The sequence below is a fragment of the Nelusetta ayraudi genome, unplaced genomic scaffold (assembly GCF_046127955.1).
Source record: "Nelusetta ayraudi isolate G7.1 ecotype Tasmania unplaced genomic scaffold, CSIRO-AGI_Nayr_v1 ptg000011l, whole genome shotgun sequence".
In the NCBI taxonomy this organism is placed as follows: Eukaryota; Metazoa; Chordata; class Actinopteri; order Tetraodontiformes; family Monacanthidae; genus Nelusetta; species Nelusetta ayraudi.
This window is the reverse complement of record NW_027466061.1, coordinates 27,685,435-27,701,695: the sequence shown is the minus strand read 5'-3', so window position 1 is coordinate 27,701,695 and position 16,261 is coordinate 27,685,435. Positions and strand designations below refer to the sequence as shown.

At 44.4% G+C, this 16,261-nt stretch overlaps 3 protein-coding genes across 7 annotated transcripts; 1 reads left to right on the top strand and 2 right to left on the bottom strand.

The window, feature by feature from the left end:
• Positions 1 to 1,209: 1,209 nt before the first annotated feature.
• Positions 1,210 to 8,466, bottom strand: lcp2a (lymphocyte cytosolic protein 2a). 5 transcript variants are annotated; one of them, XM_076022366.1, is made up of 21 exons: positions 8,056 to 8,462; positions 7,543 to 7,605; positions 7,145 to 7,191; positions 6,960 to 7,025; positions 6,747 to 6,772; positions 5,300 to 5,337; positions 4,981 to 5,146; positions 4,628 to 4,722; positions 4,489 to 4,552; positions 4,329 to 4,406; positions 4,190 to 4,206; positions 4,015 to 4,034; positions 3,651 to 3,767; positions 3,512 to 3,530; positions 3,401 to 3,413; positions 3,219 to 3,306; positions 2,830 to 3,002; positions 2,699 to 2,793; positions 2,397 to 2,471; positions 2,026 to 2,175; positions 1,210 to 1,944 (listed from the first exon to the last, which is right to left on the bottom strand). In XM_076022366.1, exons 1-21 carry the CDS (start codon positions 8,131 to 8,133, stop codon positions 1,795 to 1,797), a joined length of 1,638 nt encoding a protein of 545 aa, XP_075878481.1. In that variant the 5' UTR covers positions 8,134 to 8,462; the 3' UTR covers positions 1,210 to 1,794. The 5 variants fall into 5 exon arrangements, with proteins under 5 accessions (XP_075878481.1, XP_075878482.1, XP_075878483.1 ...); XM_076022367.1 differs by having other exon boundaries at positions 2,950 to 3,002; positions 8,056 to 8,459; XM_076022368.1 differs by lacking the exon at positions 1,210 to 1,944 and having other exon boundaries at positions 2,040 to 2,175; positions 2,828 to 3,002; positions 8,056 to 8,466.
• A 795-nt stretch (positions 8,467 to 9,261) lies between these two features.
• On the bottom strand, positions 9,262 to 11,595 carry zmat2 (zinc finger, matrin-type 2). The gene is made up of 6 exons (XM_076022363.1): positions 11,469 to 11,595; positions 10,755 to 10,854; positions 10,507 to 10,630; positions 10,227 to 10,300; positions 9,995 to 10,140; positions 9,262 to 9,852 (listed from the first exon to the last, which is right to left on the bottom strand). The coding sequence occupies exons 1-6, from the start codon at positions 11,484 to 11,486 to the stop codon at positions 9,709 to 9,711; spliced, it is 606 nt and encodes a 201-aa protein (XP_075878478.1). The 5' UTR covers positions 11,487 to 11,595; the 3' UTR covers positions 9,262 to 9,708.
• Positions 11,596 to 11,929: 334 nt separating this feature from the next.
• Positions 11,930 to 16,089, top strand: slbp2 (stem-loop binding protein 2). Its single transcript, XM_076022362.1, has 9 exons — positions 11,930 to 12,084; positions 13,497 to 13,655; positions 13,807 to 13,884; positions 14,007 to 14,087; positions 14,449 to 14,592; positions 14,701 to 14,868; positions 14,955 to 15,117; positions 15,208 to 15,337; positions 15,416 to 16,089. Exons 1-9 carry the CDS (start codon positions 12,032 to 12,034, stop codon positions 15,478 to 15,480), a joined length of 1,041 nt encoding a protein of 346 aa, XP_075878477.1. The 5' UTR covers positions 11,930 to 12,031; the 3' UTR covers positions 15,481 to 16,089.
• Positions 16,090 to 16,261: the final 172 nt, after the last annotated feature.

The window sequence follows — 16,261 nt, the reverse complement described above, 5'->3', positions numbered from 1 at the left end:
GCCCCTGTCATCTCTCCCCATTCTCCCCTGGCCCTGAATCCAGATTTACCAGCTCAGATGAGGAGTGCTGGTCTGACTGAGTGGACCTCTAAGGGCCTATCAAATTTTACACACCTGTTGGTCTCAGATTCAATTAAATCATTTGAGCAAATTAGATTTCATGTCATTAGATTTTGACATTTCCAACAAAGACTTTTATAAATATCTCCAAATTTGCCACTTTTTAGGGTCTCTCTTGAGGACAGGCAGGATCCGCATGAGACTGTCAGAGCTCGTAAACATACATTATAGACCGATTTCCAAGATTTACATTTCACTACTTTAGTCTGACTCTTCAGACTATGACTCCCTGAAGTTGTTGTGGGAGCGTGATCTGGAGGAGATATTTACTCCTGTGGACTGGGACAAGATCTGCAGTGGAATCTTTCCTAAGTGTACCTCAATTTCGATACATGAACAGAACTTTAAATTCTTTCGGAGAACTTATTACACTCCCGTTCGCCTCCAGAGGATCTTCCCTGGCACTTCCAACCTTTGTTATAAATGTAACACACACAAAGGTGTATTCATCCATTTGTTTTGGTCATGTGACCGCATTCAGACTTTCTGGAGGGGTGTCCACGCTGCAGTTCAGGAAATCATTAGTTAACAGTTTTTACTGACTCCTTCTTTTTACCTACTTAACCATGCTGCAGACAATTTCTTGGACACTGATACTAAATCTCTGGTGATAATTCTTTTGTGTCTGGCCAAAAAATGTATCCTGTTACGGTGGTCAACTCCCCAGGTCCCTGCAGTTGATATGTGTTTATCTCAAATTTCTGCTCTTATTTCTCTCGAGAAACTCACTCATGACCTTAACCATAGGTCAGACAGGTTCAGAAGGATCTGGGAACCTCTACTTTCTTTATTGCGGATACTCTGATCTATCGTCTATTTCTGATTGATTGGAATTGTTTGCCCTCGCATCTATTTTATTTCACGTTTGCGCTTCATATATACCTGTCTCTTGTCGTTTTTCTATTCTGTATTTACTAATTTATTTTATGTATACTTATCGCGCAGCGCTTATTTTTGTTTTGGGGTGGGTTTTTTTTTTTTTTTTTTTTTTTTTGGTTTTGTTTGTTGTTGTTGTTGTTGTTGTTCTAATGTGTGTTTGTATGTACCGTTAAAGGGAAAAACCAATAACAAAAAATAGAAGAAAAGAAATTAAAATCAGAAGAGCCATACGATTCTTATTTACATTTTATTTATTTTGATGAGGTTTTTTTTACATTTGAAATTGACAGCATGTGTGCAATATAATATTTCATGCTTTAAGTTCATGGTATAGTATTAAGCTTTGCGTCTTCGAGTTTGAGTTGACAAGTTTGTGAATTTATTAGCAGTTTTTTGTCCCATTTCACACTGGTGTCGTTTCTTCACTTCACATCAGCGTCTTCGGGCCTTCATCTTCTTATTTCCTCCTTTACCACTGAGTGGAAAGGATTTTTCAGTGAAATTAAACATAAAATGAGAAACTTGTTTTTTATTCATCTGTGCTCTACACAAAGTCAGACACGTCTGGGAAATGAGACGGTAAAAGAAATGCAAAAATGTGTGGTGGGAGAACTGGAACCAGCACCGTGCAGACAATTTTACAAATCTGAAGAGTTTGACAGAAAGAGAAAAAAGGAACAAATCTAAAAATAAAAAAAAAAGAAAAGAAAAGAAAAGATAAAAAGAATAAAAAAGAAAAAAAAATTGCAAATGGTTTGGTTCAGGTGTGATGTTGGCCCGCCATGAGGTGGCCCCTCAGGACCAGTCCTTGCTGGGCATGCAGTAGCCAACCGGCTCGGACAGCAGGCACTGGTTCTGCTGGCAGGAGCTGCGGTTCTTGGCGTCGATGAGCAGCAGCGGAGACTGAGAGTAATGAGCGATGATGCTGCTGACTGAGGGGAACGACTGGCAACACACATACACACAGGGTCAGTTTGATGGTGTCGGTGGGCTCTCTGCAAGGTTCTGGTGACCTGGGTGGTTTACCTCCTGGACTTTGAGTCCGGTTCCCAGGAGAAACTGCTGGTTCCTCTGGCGGATCTGGACGTTGTAGACCTTGGTCTGGTAGAGGACCATCAGGGTGAAGGGCTGTTCGGCCAGCTGCCGGGTGCTGTCCCTTACCAGGTATGCCCCGTCCTCCACACACACACACAACACACACACACACACACACACACACACACACACACACACACACACACACACATACATTTCAGTGCTGCAGGCTCAAGGAGGACCATCCATCCATCCAGTTCCAATACCCGCTTCTTCATGAACTCAGGGTTGCAGGGTTCTGCTAGAGTCTATCCGAGCAGAACCCTGCAACCCCTCAGGAAAATGTCTCACACTCTCATTACCTTGTGGACTTGTCTGAGACTACCCTCAGCCTGACCTCGGGTCACCCTCCCCACGTACCAGCGGGGGTCCAACTCCTGAAAGAAACACACAAACACATACATATATACAGCGCAACAGCACCACCTGCTGCCCAGGTTAAAATACTGCTGTTAAATCAGATTTGGTGCACGTTGGAGGGGGTTTGTCATGCATGAAGAAATGAAGACCATGGTTGTGTGTGTTGGTGTGTGCAGATGCGAGTTTGTGTGTGTGTGTGTGTGTGTGTGTGTGTGTGTGTGTGTGTGTGTCTATATGCTGTCACCTGTGACGCCGGCGTGCGACCTGCGGAGGATTGTGGGGGGCGGAAGGAATGACGGTCCATGTGTCCCAGGAAGTCAGTTTTCTGCTCAGCCATTGCTGCACGCATGCACGCACACACACACACACACACACACACACACACACACACACACACACACACACACACACACACACACACACACACACTGTGCAGTGAGCCCCATCGTGTCCTGACAGTTTGATGTGTTCTAACGTGCGCTGTTGACATCTGACCTGCGGACAGTTTGTGCGGTAGAGACCCCGCTGAAGGAATGTGGGGAGGCAAACTGGAACAACACACAAGACAACAAAAAGATGATCTTATTGCCACAATTTTTCTTTACTTTTTTCCGCATCTGCAAGTCCCTTAAGTGGAAGAAGAACATGCGAGCAAAGTCGTAACATCTGTTAGTCACGGCTAGCAGACACGTTAGCAACAGCTGGAGTTTTATCAAACAGCGTAAATATGACCGGGATAATTGGAAGAGCACTGTGGTTCCTACCTGTCTCCATGACCAGAGACGGAACCAGGAAGTCCAGGGACAGGGCGCAGGCTTCTATTTTGGAGGGGGAAGGTGTTGTGTTTGATAGCTACAGAGGGAGAATTTTAGAGGCAGACTGAGACCTTAAAACCAGTGAGGGGTTTTTAAAACAGACCAGAGGAGGAGATGAGTAGGGTTGTTACCTTCGTCAGAACCCTATGATGGAGAAAGAAAAACCTGTATCATCATCATCATCATCATCATCATCATCATCATCATCACTGAAACAATCAGAGTGGGGAGACAAAACTTACATCTCGCTTTGCTTCGAACCTGTGAAAAAAGAGCAAGCAAACACAGACACACAGACTTTAATCAGGTTACGTTAGGTCACTTTAACAGAGTGACGAGCTTCCACAAAACCTGAAGCCAGCTGCTGTGTGTCGTACGTACGCTGGTCTGTTGGGAGGAGTTCTGGCTGAGGAGTTACTCCTACCGATGGAGGTGGAGGACGGAGGGACGACGGGAGGTTTTAACCAGGGTGGATTAGGAGGAGCGTCCTGCTGGGCTCTGAACCCAACACACACACACACACACACACACACACACACACACACACACACACACACACACACACACACAAAATCGGCCCACAGCACAGTTAAGTGTTTACTACTGCTAATGGGCCCGGCCACCAGGGGGCACTCAAGAGCAAATTCTAACATCAGCATTCAGGAACAGTATTCCTCATACAAATATGTTGGATTTCTTGTGTGTGTGTTTGTGTGTGTGTGTGTGTGTGTGTGTGTAAGCTTACTTCCAATTGTTTGTGCTGGGCTGGAAGACACAAAGCCACAGATGTTAAAACGCCAACAGAAAGGTGAGAGCAGTGGTCAAACAGCTGTGTGTGTGTGCTTTTTTTTGGGGTAGGGGGTGTTCCTCAGGGTTTGGTCCTGAGTCCCCTGTACTTTTTTACAATCTTTTTTCCTCACCCTGTCGCAAGGAGCTCCTGTAAAAGAAGAAGAAGAAGAAGAAGAAGAAGAAGAGGATCAGAATCTCTCTCGTGAGATGTTTAAAACTCTGCAGTTTGGCTTTGGAAAGTCGAGCCTCAGGTTGACGGTTTGCGTTCACCTCTGCCGTGAGACGCGCTGGATGTGGGATGTCGGCCTGGTTTCTTGTCACGGCTGATCTGCGGCGGCTCTGGGGGAACTGGACAACAACAAGGAGAAACCAGTCTGAGCCATCGGGCCCAATGCTTCTCCTCAGCGGTATTCTGCAGGTTGTCACTCACGTTTCCCTCTGGGACCAGTGTGAGGGGAGTGGTCTCTTCTGGAGGAGGAGGAGGCATCTGCGAACTAGGACGGCCCAGAGAGGAGGAGTTAACAAGGGTACAGCGTGAACAGGAGGCGGCCGACTGCCACGAAACTCACCATCGAACGGGACTGAGCGGAAGGCGGGGCAACTGGAGGGCGAGGGGAAACTATAGGGGGCGGCCCACTGGAGGACACATGATTGTTCCTGTTGTCTGCACACACACACACACACACACACACACACACACACACACACACACGTATACACTCAGTGGTAATATTACCATATTTTAACTGAAAGTTTTATTCTGATGTGTTTAACCTTTTAAACTTTTTTTTGGAAAGTGTCTTTGAGTACTTTGAAAAAGCACTCCATGAATAAAATGTATTATTATTATTATTATCATTATTATTATTATTGTTATTATTATTGTTGCCTCATCAGAGTTTGGAAAGCCAGAAGTTGATACCGATGTATTCACTGTCTCCAATGGGTCGGGTGGGGAAGAGGTTGAGGTCCTCGGGCGGCTCTGATGGAGTCGGCTCATAGTCGTCATCGTTGGGCTCCTCATAGTCGCTGCCGCTGGCCTTCTCGTCCCCGCTGTACGGGCTCTCGTAGTCATCAAATTCATCTTCCTGGCAGGGAGGACAGAGGACACTTGTCAGGAGGTGACTCACCTCCTTTGGGTCACGCCAGGTCAACGTCATCAGCCAGGTGCTGTTGTTGTTGTTGTACAGTGACTTGACAATACAGCTGCAGGACAGCGAAAAGTGCAGAGGTGAACGTACAAACTCGTCCTCGGACCAGTGGTCGTCAGCTGTCACATCTGCACAGGAGGGAGCGCTGCGTTAGTGGGGCACATGAGTTACCAAACATATCTATACTGTCTGTGAAATACTTATTATTATATACTTAATACATTAAATACTCCATTATCGAAACGCACATAAAAAAAACCCATCAAATTAAAAGCCACAAAGAGCCAGCATGAAAGAAATGCTAGTGCCCAGTGGTAAGAAAGCATATCGCAAACAAGTGAGTAACTGTTTCTCACCACCACGTCAATTTAGCATCAGCGATCAAAAAATAAACAAGCACACGCTCAACACGCTTTATACGCTATAAATGACCAGAGGGTAATCATAATGATAACTTGCATTTATATAGAGCTTTTCAAAACCCAACGACGCTTACATAAAAAGGGGGTCGGGGGGGGGGCAAACACACATTCAGGCACGCACACACAAACACAAATGTAGCAAAAAGGCGGGTGGGTGTTAGGCATGGAATGTACTGCTGGTGGTGTGGGCTTGGGTGAAGACGTAGGATAGAGGGAAACTTGACTGAGCTGCCCTACAGAAACCAGCAGACAACTTTGGACAATTTTTTTGTCTGAGACAGGGCAGTGATGCTAATCCCTGTTTCCTCACGTCCCACTTTTTAAAATTAAAAAGTGCCAAATTACCAAACACCCTCTTGTCTACTGTGGATACATGGGGGCAGGTGGAATGGCTATTTATTTGCGAGGTATTATGCAAACCCAAAGGCTTATTATTAGCAAATAAAACACACAACAATCATGTATTCTAACAGATGAGTATCGTGTCATTTATGCCACAGATCCCCGTGAATGTTACACACTGAGTCTGTGATAGGACAAACCCCACATTGCAGTTTTCAGCAGGACAGTCACATCAAACCACATGAAAAAAAAAAAACTTTAAATATATGAAACAGTCAAAAGTTTGGACACACCCCATGAATTCAATGTCTTTTCTTTCATTCTCATGACTATTGGCATTGCAGTTTCTCACTAAAGGCATCAAAACTACATATGAAAACACATGGAATTATGTGGGAAACAATAAAATTGTAAAATAACTCATTTTACATTCAAATTCTTCACATTAGCCACCTTTCACAAAAAGAATATATATAGAGATATTTAACATGTTTTTTCTTTGCTGCGTAATTACATATATCTTACTAATATATATTTGATGTCTTCAGTATCTATCTGCAGTGTAGAAAGTTGTAAAGATGAAACAAAAAAATCCATGAGAAGTTGTGTCCAAACCTTTGACTGGTAGTGCATATGAGACAGTCAAAATGGAGATATTTGTATATGTAAATAAGATAACTTGAGTACTGCACACATAAATCCAAAATATTGCCAGATTTCCATCACTTAAAGGAAATAAGAAAACTTCACAATGAGTCAGTCTGACTTCTCACCTGGTTCTTGATATTTGGTAGTCGGCCTGTAAAAAAAAGAGGAATAAACATTTTCAAAACCAACTAAAAATGTTTTCCATATTGCTTCTGACTCAGTGGAGCATATAGTGTGGTAATGTTTATGACCACAGTCACTCTATTATTAGTGAGTATGACCTATTTAAATGATTTGAAGGGAAATGAGGGTGCGTGGCAGTAAAATGAGGAACCTACTTCCTGGAAAAAAGGCCTCGTTTCTCCTCCTTCCTGCTGATATCTGCGCTCATCTTTGAAATCATTCTGGGGCACAAACAGGAAAAAAATAAAGTAAAAAACTCATGAGAAATCTTGGGTCAAAGTGTAACCGCTAACAGTTGCGGCTAAAGGCCAGCACGTTTAAACAGTTTGTCAGAACTCACGGAGCCTGAAGTTTTGGAAATTTCTGGATGTCGTTTTCAGTCAGATTCTGAAAAGAAAGAAAAAAAGTCATGCAAAGAGATCGGGATCATTGAAGACACCAACCTTACCTCCCCTCCATCTACTTTCCTTCTCACTTCCTTAAGTACATCCTCGTTTCCTTCCTTTTATTTTCCTTTTCGATACCATTCCCTTCTTTTTCCTTACTTCCTTTCTTCTTCCTCCTGCCTCCTTCTTTCCTTCCCAATGCCATTCCTTTCTGTCCTACAGCCTCCTTTCCTGACTTACGCCTTCGCTTCTTTCTTTGCACTTTCTTCCTACACACAGTGCCGCCTCTCTTTTCACCTTCTTTCCTTCCCTCCTCCCCTTGCAGCCGTCGTCTCGTCTCCGAAGAACTCACCACGAATCTGGAGCCACTGATGCCGTTCTTGATCACCACTTTGTCGGATCCGGACAAATTCATCTGCTCGCACAACACAAACACAAAGACGCAAACAGGTGTAAGGGGTGCCGACACATGAAGGTTGGTCTCTAATGCCTCTTCACTAGCCCCTTTCTTGTTTCCTTCCGGCCCCCCACGCACCTCTACTTCCATCCTCCCCACCTTTCTGGCTTCCTCTCTTCTATCTTTAACTCTAATCATCTTCCTCTATTGTTCTTTGGGCCACTTCCCTTCCTCTTCTATCCTTCTCTTAAGCCCCACCTCCTTACATTCGATCCCATATTCTGTAATTTTTTTTCCACCTTCCCTCTATCCTATTGTTCACTTCCTCTCACGTCCTCCACCACCAAATGAATATTTATACTTCCTTGAAACTTTTTTTTTTTTTTAATCCCCCGTTCAGTCACTACGACGGCCATTAAAATGTTTCATTAAGACGAGGACAGACACGAGGACGGCGGGACTCCTCACCCTCTTAAGGTAGTTGGCCAGCTGCTGTGGGCTCCAGCCCATCACCTCGGTCCTGGATGGCACTTGCTCGGAGCTCATGCTGCGTCCTCCTCACCCACACACACACACAAAACCAGAACTTCTGCTGCCGCCAGGCTGAGCGCAGTTTCTCTGAAACTACTTACTGTGAGCTACTGGCTTTTCTATGGAGAGGAGCTGTGACGGTTCTCAGGCCGGCCCTTCTCGCCAAACAAGAATCTGCGTGGAGAAAAGTGGCGTCAAGCAGCAGTCATCAGGAACAGCACAAAGCAAAATGGCTTCCTTCTCTTAACATCTCTCTCTCTCTCTCTCTCCCTCACAACTTCCTCTAAGACTCTCTTTCTCTTCGCCTATTTTCTTCCATCCTCTCTCTCTCTGTCTTTGTAGAGGAAGTGACGGTGTGTGTGTGTGTGAGTGAGACCACAAACCGGAACACTTGCAGCTTCAGCCCACTGATGTCGCGCCTTGCTGCTGAAAGCCTGCCAACTCTGGATCAGTTCAGAGAGGCGTTTTCAGCTGAAGCTGCTCGGCCCGGACGGACAGGTCGGGTTCTGATCCAGACCACCAGCTCCGTCACAGAACCACGTGATTCAGTCAAACTGACGCATAAATAGAGCAACAGTTTCAAGTTCCTCAAGAGATTCAAAACATTAGAAAAAGGATCTGACAGTTGCCACTGGGCTGGAAGTTCAGGCATCATGGGGGTTGAAACATCAGGTTTCTGTTGTGTGCGTGGGACAGAGCGCTGTTGCAATGTCTTTTAGTTTCTGTGAAGAAGAGCACAAGCTTAAAGGTGACGTCATACCAGTACTGCCTGCGCAACATCTGCACAGCTCTGTCCAGTCACCATGCAAAGGAAAGAAACATCATGTTTTCCTGCTGGTGCAACTCTTGTTGCTGCAACAACAGCAACAAACATTCTCGCTAATGTCCATTTCACACCACACATTAGCTGGTTTTGTTGTTTCTGATCTTTATTTTGTGTTCAAAAGTGTACAAAAAATCTCTTAGAGTGATCGTCTTCCCTCTTCTGTTCAAACTGCAGGAAATCCAGAAATCAAACCACAAAGAGAAGTTTAAAGTTGAATTCAGGCCGTTTCTATAGTTTGAGGGACAGAAGACTTGCAGCAGCTGCTGCGTTTTCTCAACATCTTGCAGATTTTCACAGTTAAAAAACACAAAAACCAGTTAAAAAGAAAAAAAAATGTTTATTGCAATAATATCTCCTCATACAGACGTTCTTCTGAACTCCAGTTGCTTCTCTATAACTGCCCAAACAAATGAACATGGGATTTTAACCACCAGTGAAAATTCTCATCTTTCATTTCCAACAATTCTGATGCTATAAATAGTTTCTGCCTAGGGTCAAATAATGTGTCTTCGGCAGACCGACACACATAAAATGTCTCATTTTCATTTCAGACAGGAAACTTATTAACAAAAAAAAAAAAGATAATAAAACCCATGGGAAGGACTTTACGTCTCACCAGAGAGACAACGACACTACAAAAACAAGAGTCAGTTTGTGGATGAGCACTGCGGCTGCACAGTCGTCCTTCCTGTGTTTGTGCCTCCGGCTGGTCCGAAGAACCAGCTGAGTCAAGATCAGTTCACAGTTCGGCCGTGTGAGCAGCCTCAGTGGCCCTTCTTCGACGAGCCAAAGCCAGAGAATCCCATCACTGCCGCCATCTCGTCGTCTTCCTCCAAGTCAATGTCGTCTTCCGCTCGCCGCTTCCTCTCCTTCTGTTTCTCCTTCTTGTAGGCCTTCGCCTTCTCCTCCTGAAAACAAGGAATCACATCAGATGAAGCAGCAGTACCGATATCAAGAGACACTGCCACACCTTGGCCAAAACATCAGAGAGTCGTCGCACTTAGAGTTCAGCCCCTTAGACAATGTCCGGTCCAATAAGATGCTGCTCACCTCCTCGCGCAGCTCCTTCATGCGTTCCTCAAAGTCGTACTCCTTCTGCTTCTCCTCCAGCTTCTTCTTGTTCGCCTCAAAGCGCTTCTTTACTTGATCCAGAGACGAGCGCTCGACTCGCATCGACATCCCGAGATTCCTCTGGTCTGCTCAGGCACAAACGCGCACATGCACACAGTTACACCACAACGTTGACTTGGTGCTTGCACGACTTTTGTGCCGGTTAACTCACGTTTCTTGCCATTGATGTGATCCAGGAAATTGATGGAGTCCTTGACGACACAGTCACAGACATTACAATAATAACTGAGGGGACAAATGAAAGGACAGCCAATCAGGGTACAGGAGTAGATCCACAACAGGCACAGACAAACATAAATGTTTTGTGTCTCTGTCACTAGGTGATCCGTTTAATGATCACATTGTCTGACTGTTTTGCATTTGATGCTACAAGTTGCAGTAACACTTGAATTGGAGAAACGTAGGAGAATAGGAACAGCTGAGACTCTCACCCCCCCATCTCGGCCTGAGGGGTGGTCTTGGTGATAACAATCGTCTTCCCCAGTTTGGACTCGAGGTCCACTTTATAGTCTCTGTGCCGGAGGAGGTCCCTCTTGACGGGTGGCAATGTTTTCCCTACAAGAGAAAACATCAATCAGTCAGTTAGCTGATCATCTAAGGACAGTGATCAAGAACTTTAGCAAATAAACAATTCAGCTTCAATCAATAATAAGGGCTCACAGGAAGAACCACAACTCACCATCTCTCCTCTCCCGGTCTCGCTCCTCTGCCAACCGTTTCTGAGCAAGGTTCTCAAATTCATCTTTGTCCCACTTCCTGCGGAAGTCGTTTTTACTGGACTGTAAGAGAGAAAAGATTGGGTTTTTTTGTTACATTTTTTTATTTTATTTTCTTTACAGCTAATATTTTTTTTTAAAAAAAAAACTGTTAACCATTATGTATGATTTTTTTTTTTTTAACTGTATATATAATTTTCAAAGCAGTGTATTTCAGGAAGCACATTATGTTAATTTTATAGGTATCGTACAGATATCAATTTTTTTATGCCACTGGAACACTTTTAATCGGAGGAAACCAAACAGGAAGAATGCCGTTAGCTGGTGCTAGTCAGGCACTGGTTAGTAATTGGCAGGAACACTGAGTTTAACAAAAGTAGCATGGACAACTTCAAACCAAAAACACATGCGGTGTTTTTTCAGTCGCGGCGATGAGGATGAAAGTGTGTTTTGCACCGAAACTGGATGGTTTGCAGTACATGGTCTCGCATAGAGCTATTAGCCACCGTTAGCTGGTAGCTAATGCAGATAAATCACCAGCCAGTCCATGGCATGAAGTTTAGATCCCTCTTTTGCCTCCTGGACAAAACATTCACTTCTACGAAAACGGTAATGATGACAAACGAGCAACAAACTGCAGGTTTTGACACAAAAACAAACTCAGATCGCGAACTCACCCCGCTGCCTGACGCCATCTTGTTTACGTTGTTGTCTTCTTCTTTGATAATGTCCAGCGAGACGAGGTCAATACTGCCTCCCTCAGGCTGGAGCTCTTCCGCGGTTTCAGTGGTAGGCAAAATATTATTTTGACAAATAATTAAATGTTGGAATACACGAAAAATAACTGCTATAAAATTATTTTTTGGGGGGGTTGTTTTTAAATACAGAAACATTAACAGCTCTACATTTACGTCTTCTACGGTAAGAGCATTAAAAGACACTAATCATGGACGAGGCAAAAATAAAGACCACATCATAAATAATTTCATCTTTAAAAAAAAAAAAAATGCATTTCAGTCTAAAATGATTATTCATGTTGTGTTCCGGTACTTTCACAATTGGCGCGACTCTCTTTGGTGTTTCGCCGCACTCGCCAATGTTAATTCGTTTGATTTATTTAAATGACGAGGCGGGCAGGCCCCACCCCTTCTCAGGTGCGACTCATTAAAAAGCTGGGAAAGTGTAGCAATGGCGTCTGTCCATCTGAAGAGAAGGCGCCATACCCAAAACTGCACTAACAATGTCAACGAGCGGAGTGGAAGCTGCAGCCCAGAGCCCGCTGCTGTCCTCCAGGTAATGACCATCCGCCGGGTCCCGGCTGACTGCTTTACCCGGAACACAATTTTACACCGGCTAATAATCACTTAGTCCGCCTGAAATCACCTGCCATTGGGCCTGCTGTTAAACCCCGAGGAAACATTTCTCATAATAGGATCTGATGAGATGTTTCCACTTCAACATTAGAACCATGCAGTGGAAATTCAGCAGGGGCTAGGTTTGTTAGTATTTTAATTTCTTATATTATTTTATTTGTTTGAGCTGGAACCGGACGCAGCACATTAAAACTGCACAACTCACCTGCCGCCTGCTTCAGTAAAAGTGCCACTTAAAACGGAATATGACTTCCTTTAAATAAATAAGTTTTTTTTTGTTTTTTTTGTTTTTTTTTTTTATAAATGCTAATTGAGTTTTGAAATGGCATTGTTGATTTGAATTGAGGTGAACCTGTTTTTAAGCCTGTCTTTTAAAATCCCATGTAACTTTTTTTCCCCAAGTTACTCCTATGTATGGGATCACAGGAGTGCCAAAATTGAAAATAAATAACTGTAGAAAAAGAAGTACAAGGGTTTATTTTGTCATTACTTTTCCCTTTTTGGCATTGTAACACAAATGGAAACTGCAAAGACAACAGTTTTTGCCTTTTCCTTTTCTTTTGGCCCTTTTCTTTTGTCTTTTCCTTTTGCAAATGGAAAAGGCAAAGACAAAAGCAAAGTCCTTTTGCCTTTGCTTTTACCAAATGGACTGAGTTGTCAATCAAATGCCGTTGGGCGTTTTTCAGACCATGATTAGTAGTCAATACCTGATCGTTCCGAGCTTGGCTGAAGGAAAGTGACATAAACTAAGCGTCAGAAGGAAGTACACTACATATATTTTGACTGGCAAAAGGCGGAAAGATAAAAATGGATTAATTGGAGTGGAGGAATTGAGGGGAGGTGTTCAGCAACGACTTTTAACAATAGCTCGGATGGTCAAAAACACATTTAGTGTGTACTTCCTTTTGTCGCTGAGTTAATGTCACTTTCTTTCGGCCAAGCTCGGAACAATCAGGTATTGACTACTAATCCTGGTCTGAAAACCCCGCCCAACGGCAGTTGATTGACAATCTAGTCCATTCGGTAAAGGCAAAAGAAAAAGGCCAAAAGAAAAGGCAAAGGCAAAAAATTATCATTGTTTTTTCAATTTGTGTTTTACAATGCCAAAAGGGAAAAAGCAATGACTAAATAAACCCTTGTCCTTCTATTTCTACATTTATTCATTTTTAATTTTGGCACTCCTGTGATTCCATACTATGCTGCCATTCTATGGAGCAAACAGTTTTGCTGGTAAAACTCTTTCAATAAGCTGTTGAACTCTTATTTAAGCTAATTATTCAATTCTTCTTGGAACAGTAACTGCAATATTACTAATGTGTGTGTGTGTGTCAGTCTCTGTTTCAGTCCCTGGTCATGTGTGTGTGTGAAGGGTTGGTCGGCCGCAGTGTGGAACGGCCTCTCTGACCCACTGCTGACTGCCGCCTCCGGGTGCCCAGCCCCGGAACCGTGGCTCCTGCCAGGCTGCAGCTCCGTGTATGACAGCCTGGTCAGGTGAGAACGCACCTGCAGATGGCTACATTTCTAATCAAGCACTCACCGTAAAGAACGACGAGCATGTTATCTTTATTCCACTTCCTTTGGGGTATCCCTTCAACCTCAGTTTGACTTCAGGCTCCCTCTTCTGAATGTCTCTCCTCCTCAGTAATGCCTCTCCTGTCCCGTCTCCACCTGCTGGCGGTCTGCGAGGACGAGAACGAGCTGCAGGGAACAAACCTCGCAGGTAGAAAAATCTTCATACAACATGCCTCCACTTCACTTTATTGCTATGCCATTTTTAATTCTGGGCTCTTTTAAAAAAGAAATATATATATATATATTTTGTTCGGCTGCTGTGCTGTGTAGGCCGTCCATCCTGGAGCGCTGCATCCTCAAGGTGTCCACCAGCAGTGTGGCTGTGGGAACGGATGAAATGGACAGTAAGAGGTCAGCTTGAGTTGTTGTTTCATACGATTAGAATAGAACATGAGCAGCAGCAGCAGCAGCAGCAGCAGCACCATATCCCTGTCAGTGTGCTGGATCGAGGGAGATGATGATGCTCCTATTGTCCAAGGACCTTGGAATTTCTCTTTTTTTACTTGATTCAATTATTTGTCATAGCATTGTGAACCTCCTGCTGGCCATCAGTGGATCACAGACATTTTGAGATTTATAATAAAAAAAAAATCACCTATAAAATAGAGGGGGAACATTTTTCCAATTTAAAAAAAAATATATATTTTTTACTTTTTTCTACTTAAAAGTGAGCAATTTCTGACCTGCTCTAAAAACAAGCTGCCACCCACAGACCCCATTTCAGTCGCTTCTACCCCCGTCTCCCCGACCCGGCCAACACCGAGACCAACACTGCGGTTTTGAAGAGACGACAGAAACAGATTCAGTATGGCAAGAACACCAGTGGCTACCAGAACTACCTGCTGCAAGTCCCCAAGTGAGACGCACGCACGCACACACACACTCATGCGCACTCACACACACACACACACACACACCACAAGTGATTTAATCGAATGTTTCTTCCTGGTTCTACCCTCCTCAGACACCTGAGGGATCCTAAGCTCCACCCCTCCACACCCAACAAGTACAGGAAGTACAGCCGACGCTCCTGGGACATGCAGGTGCGATTGTGGAGGCGGACGCTGCACATGTGGGATCCTCCAACCGACAGCCTGCCAGATGCAGACGCGCTGGACCCAGTGGAGCAGCTGTGAGTGTAGCCGTGGCTCAGCCAATGATCCACGTCCGACAGTGTGCTCAAAAGTTGTTTTTTTTTGTTTTTTTTTTGTTTTAAAGGCAAAGCCAGCTGGCCAAGATGACCTCTGAACTGTGTGACGGCGGAGCGGACGAGCAGAGAGAGAAGGAGGCTCCTGCCACCTCCAAATCCTCCTCCGTGTCTCCTCTGTCAGTTGCCACATCGCTGGAGCTACCTGGGCCCTGGAGCAGCCCCGTCTCCCCTGTAACTGCGCCCACTTGGTGTTGCACTGTAAACTTATTCTATGGTTCTGTACTGGGCTTGATCTGACTTCATCTTGTTGTGATTCAACAGGAGGCCGATGTGAGCCACCGGCCTTTGCGCCCTCCTCCTGGACTCGGCTGCTTCTCCAGGAGCCCCCTCACCAACAACGAGGACATAACTGACTGGCTCCGCCTCCTTCTCGAGGCTGGTGATGCTGAAGGTGAGGTTGGGGGTCGTTCAAACATTGTTTCCACAGTGGAACTGCTTGGAGTGACTTTGCTGTGGTCTGTTTCTGTAGATGTGGCTCCTGATGACCAGCAGGTTCCAGTGTTTTCGGAGCAGCTTCTGTGGAACCCGTACTGACTTCAGTGTTGCTGGGATGGAAATACTTGACTCTGTGTGTGTATGTGTGTGTGTGCGTGTGCATGGATGTGTGCTTGTGTACCTGTGTTTTGGTATTTTTAAGATCGTTACTGACAGTAGGGATGTGGTTGGCCAGAGCTACGTGGCCCCCTAGAGGTTGGAGGACTGTCTCTCGTCTACCTCAGCCTCTGATGTGTTAAGATTTTAGCGGACAGTAGAACATGAGGCTTCCAACATGTTGATATAATTTGCACTTCTCTGCAATTGCCTGCGTCACTTCCTGTCACCTGTCTCACTGTCGGGGGAAGCTGCTAGTTGTCCTGTCACATGAATTATTATAATTATATTTTTCCCCCACGTTGTGTCATCACCTTCTGTCACCTTGATGCTCTGCTGTCTGCCGGCTGGACCCAGCTCTCCGTCTGCACCTCCTGGTTTTTTCTCAAAGACAAAGTGTGCGTGCAGGAGGAGGAAACGCTGTTTGCTTTGTGTTGTCTGTTTCTTTTTTATTTGTGTTCCTACATTTATTTTGTGCTGCTTGAATAAAGAGCATGATGAAAGTTGTGATTAATAAAGATAATGTAAATAAAAAGTGTTCTAAAATCAAAACGACTTCTCTTATGTGTTGTAGACCATGCGGTTCTTTTTTTTTAAACAAAATGGACTTGAGCCTGTTTTAAATTGCCGTGAGAGGTCTGAAGATGGTTGGGAATGGGGCTAGCAAGATTTTGCCTTTTGAACGAAAAAGAAAAACTCCTATTTTATTTTGGTTCAGGTTATT

Bases quoted from the DNA above. Each gene is read 5' to 3' on its own strand.
- lcp2a (XM_076022366.1), bottom strand. From the start codon at position 8,133: ATGAGCTCCGAGCAAGTGCCATCCAGGACCGAGGTGATGGGCTGGAGC. The intron at 7,606-8,055 runs GTGAGGAGTCCC...TTGTGCGAGCAG, and splicing joins TGGCCAACTACCTTAAGAGG to ATGAATTTGTCCGGATCCGA. The intron at 4,407-4,488 runs GTGAGTGACAAC...GTTGTTGTCCAG, and splicing joins CACTGGTCCCAGAGGGAAAC to TTCCCCCAGAGCCGCCGCAG.
- zmat2 (XM_076022363.1), bottom strand. The intron at 10,631-10,754 runs GTGAGTTGTGGT...TTTCTCTTGTAG, and splicing joins AGACCGGGAGAGGAGAGATG to GGAAAACATTGCCACCCGTC. The intron at 10,301-10,506 runs GTGAGAGTCTCA...TTGTCCCCTCAG, and splicing joins CCTCAGGCCGAGATGGGGGG to TTATTATTGTAATGTCTGTG.
- slbp2 (XM_076022362.1), top strand. From the start codon at position 12,032: ATGTCAACGAGCGGAGTGGAAGCTGCAGCCCAGAGCCCGCTGCTGTCC. The intron at 13,885-14,006 runs GTAGAAAAATCT...TGTGCTGTGTAG, and splicing joins GCAGGGAACAAACCTCGCAG to GCCGTCCATCCTGGAGCGCT. The intron at 14,593-14,700 runs GTGAGACGCACG...TACCCTCCTCAG, and splicing joins TACCTGCTGCAAGTCCCCAA to ACACCTGAGGGATCCTAAGC.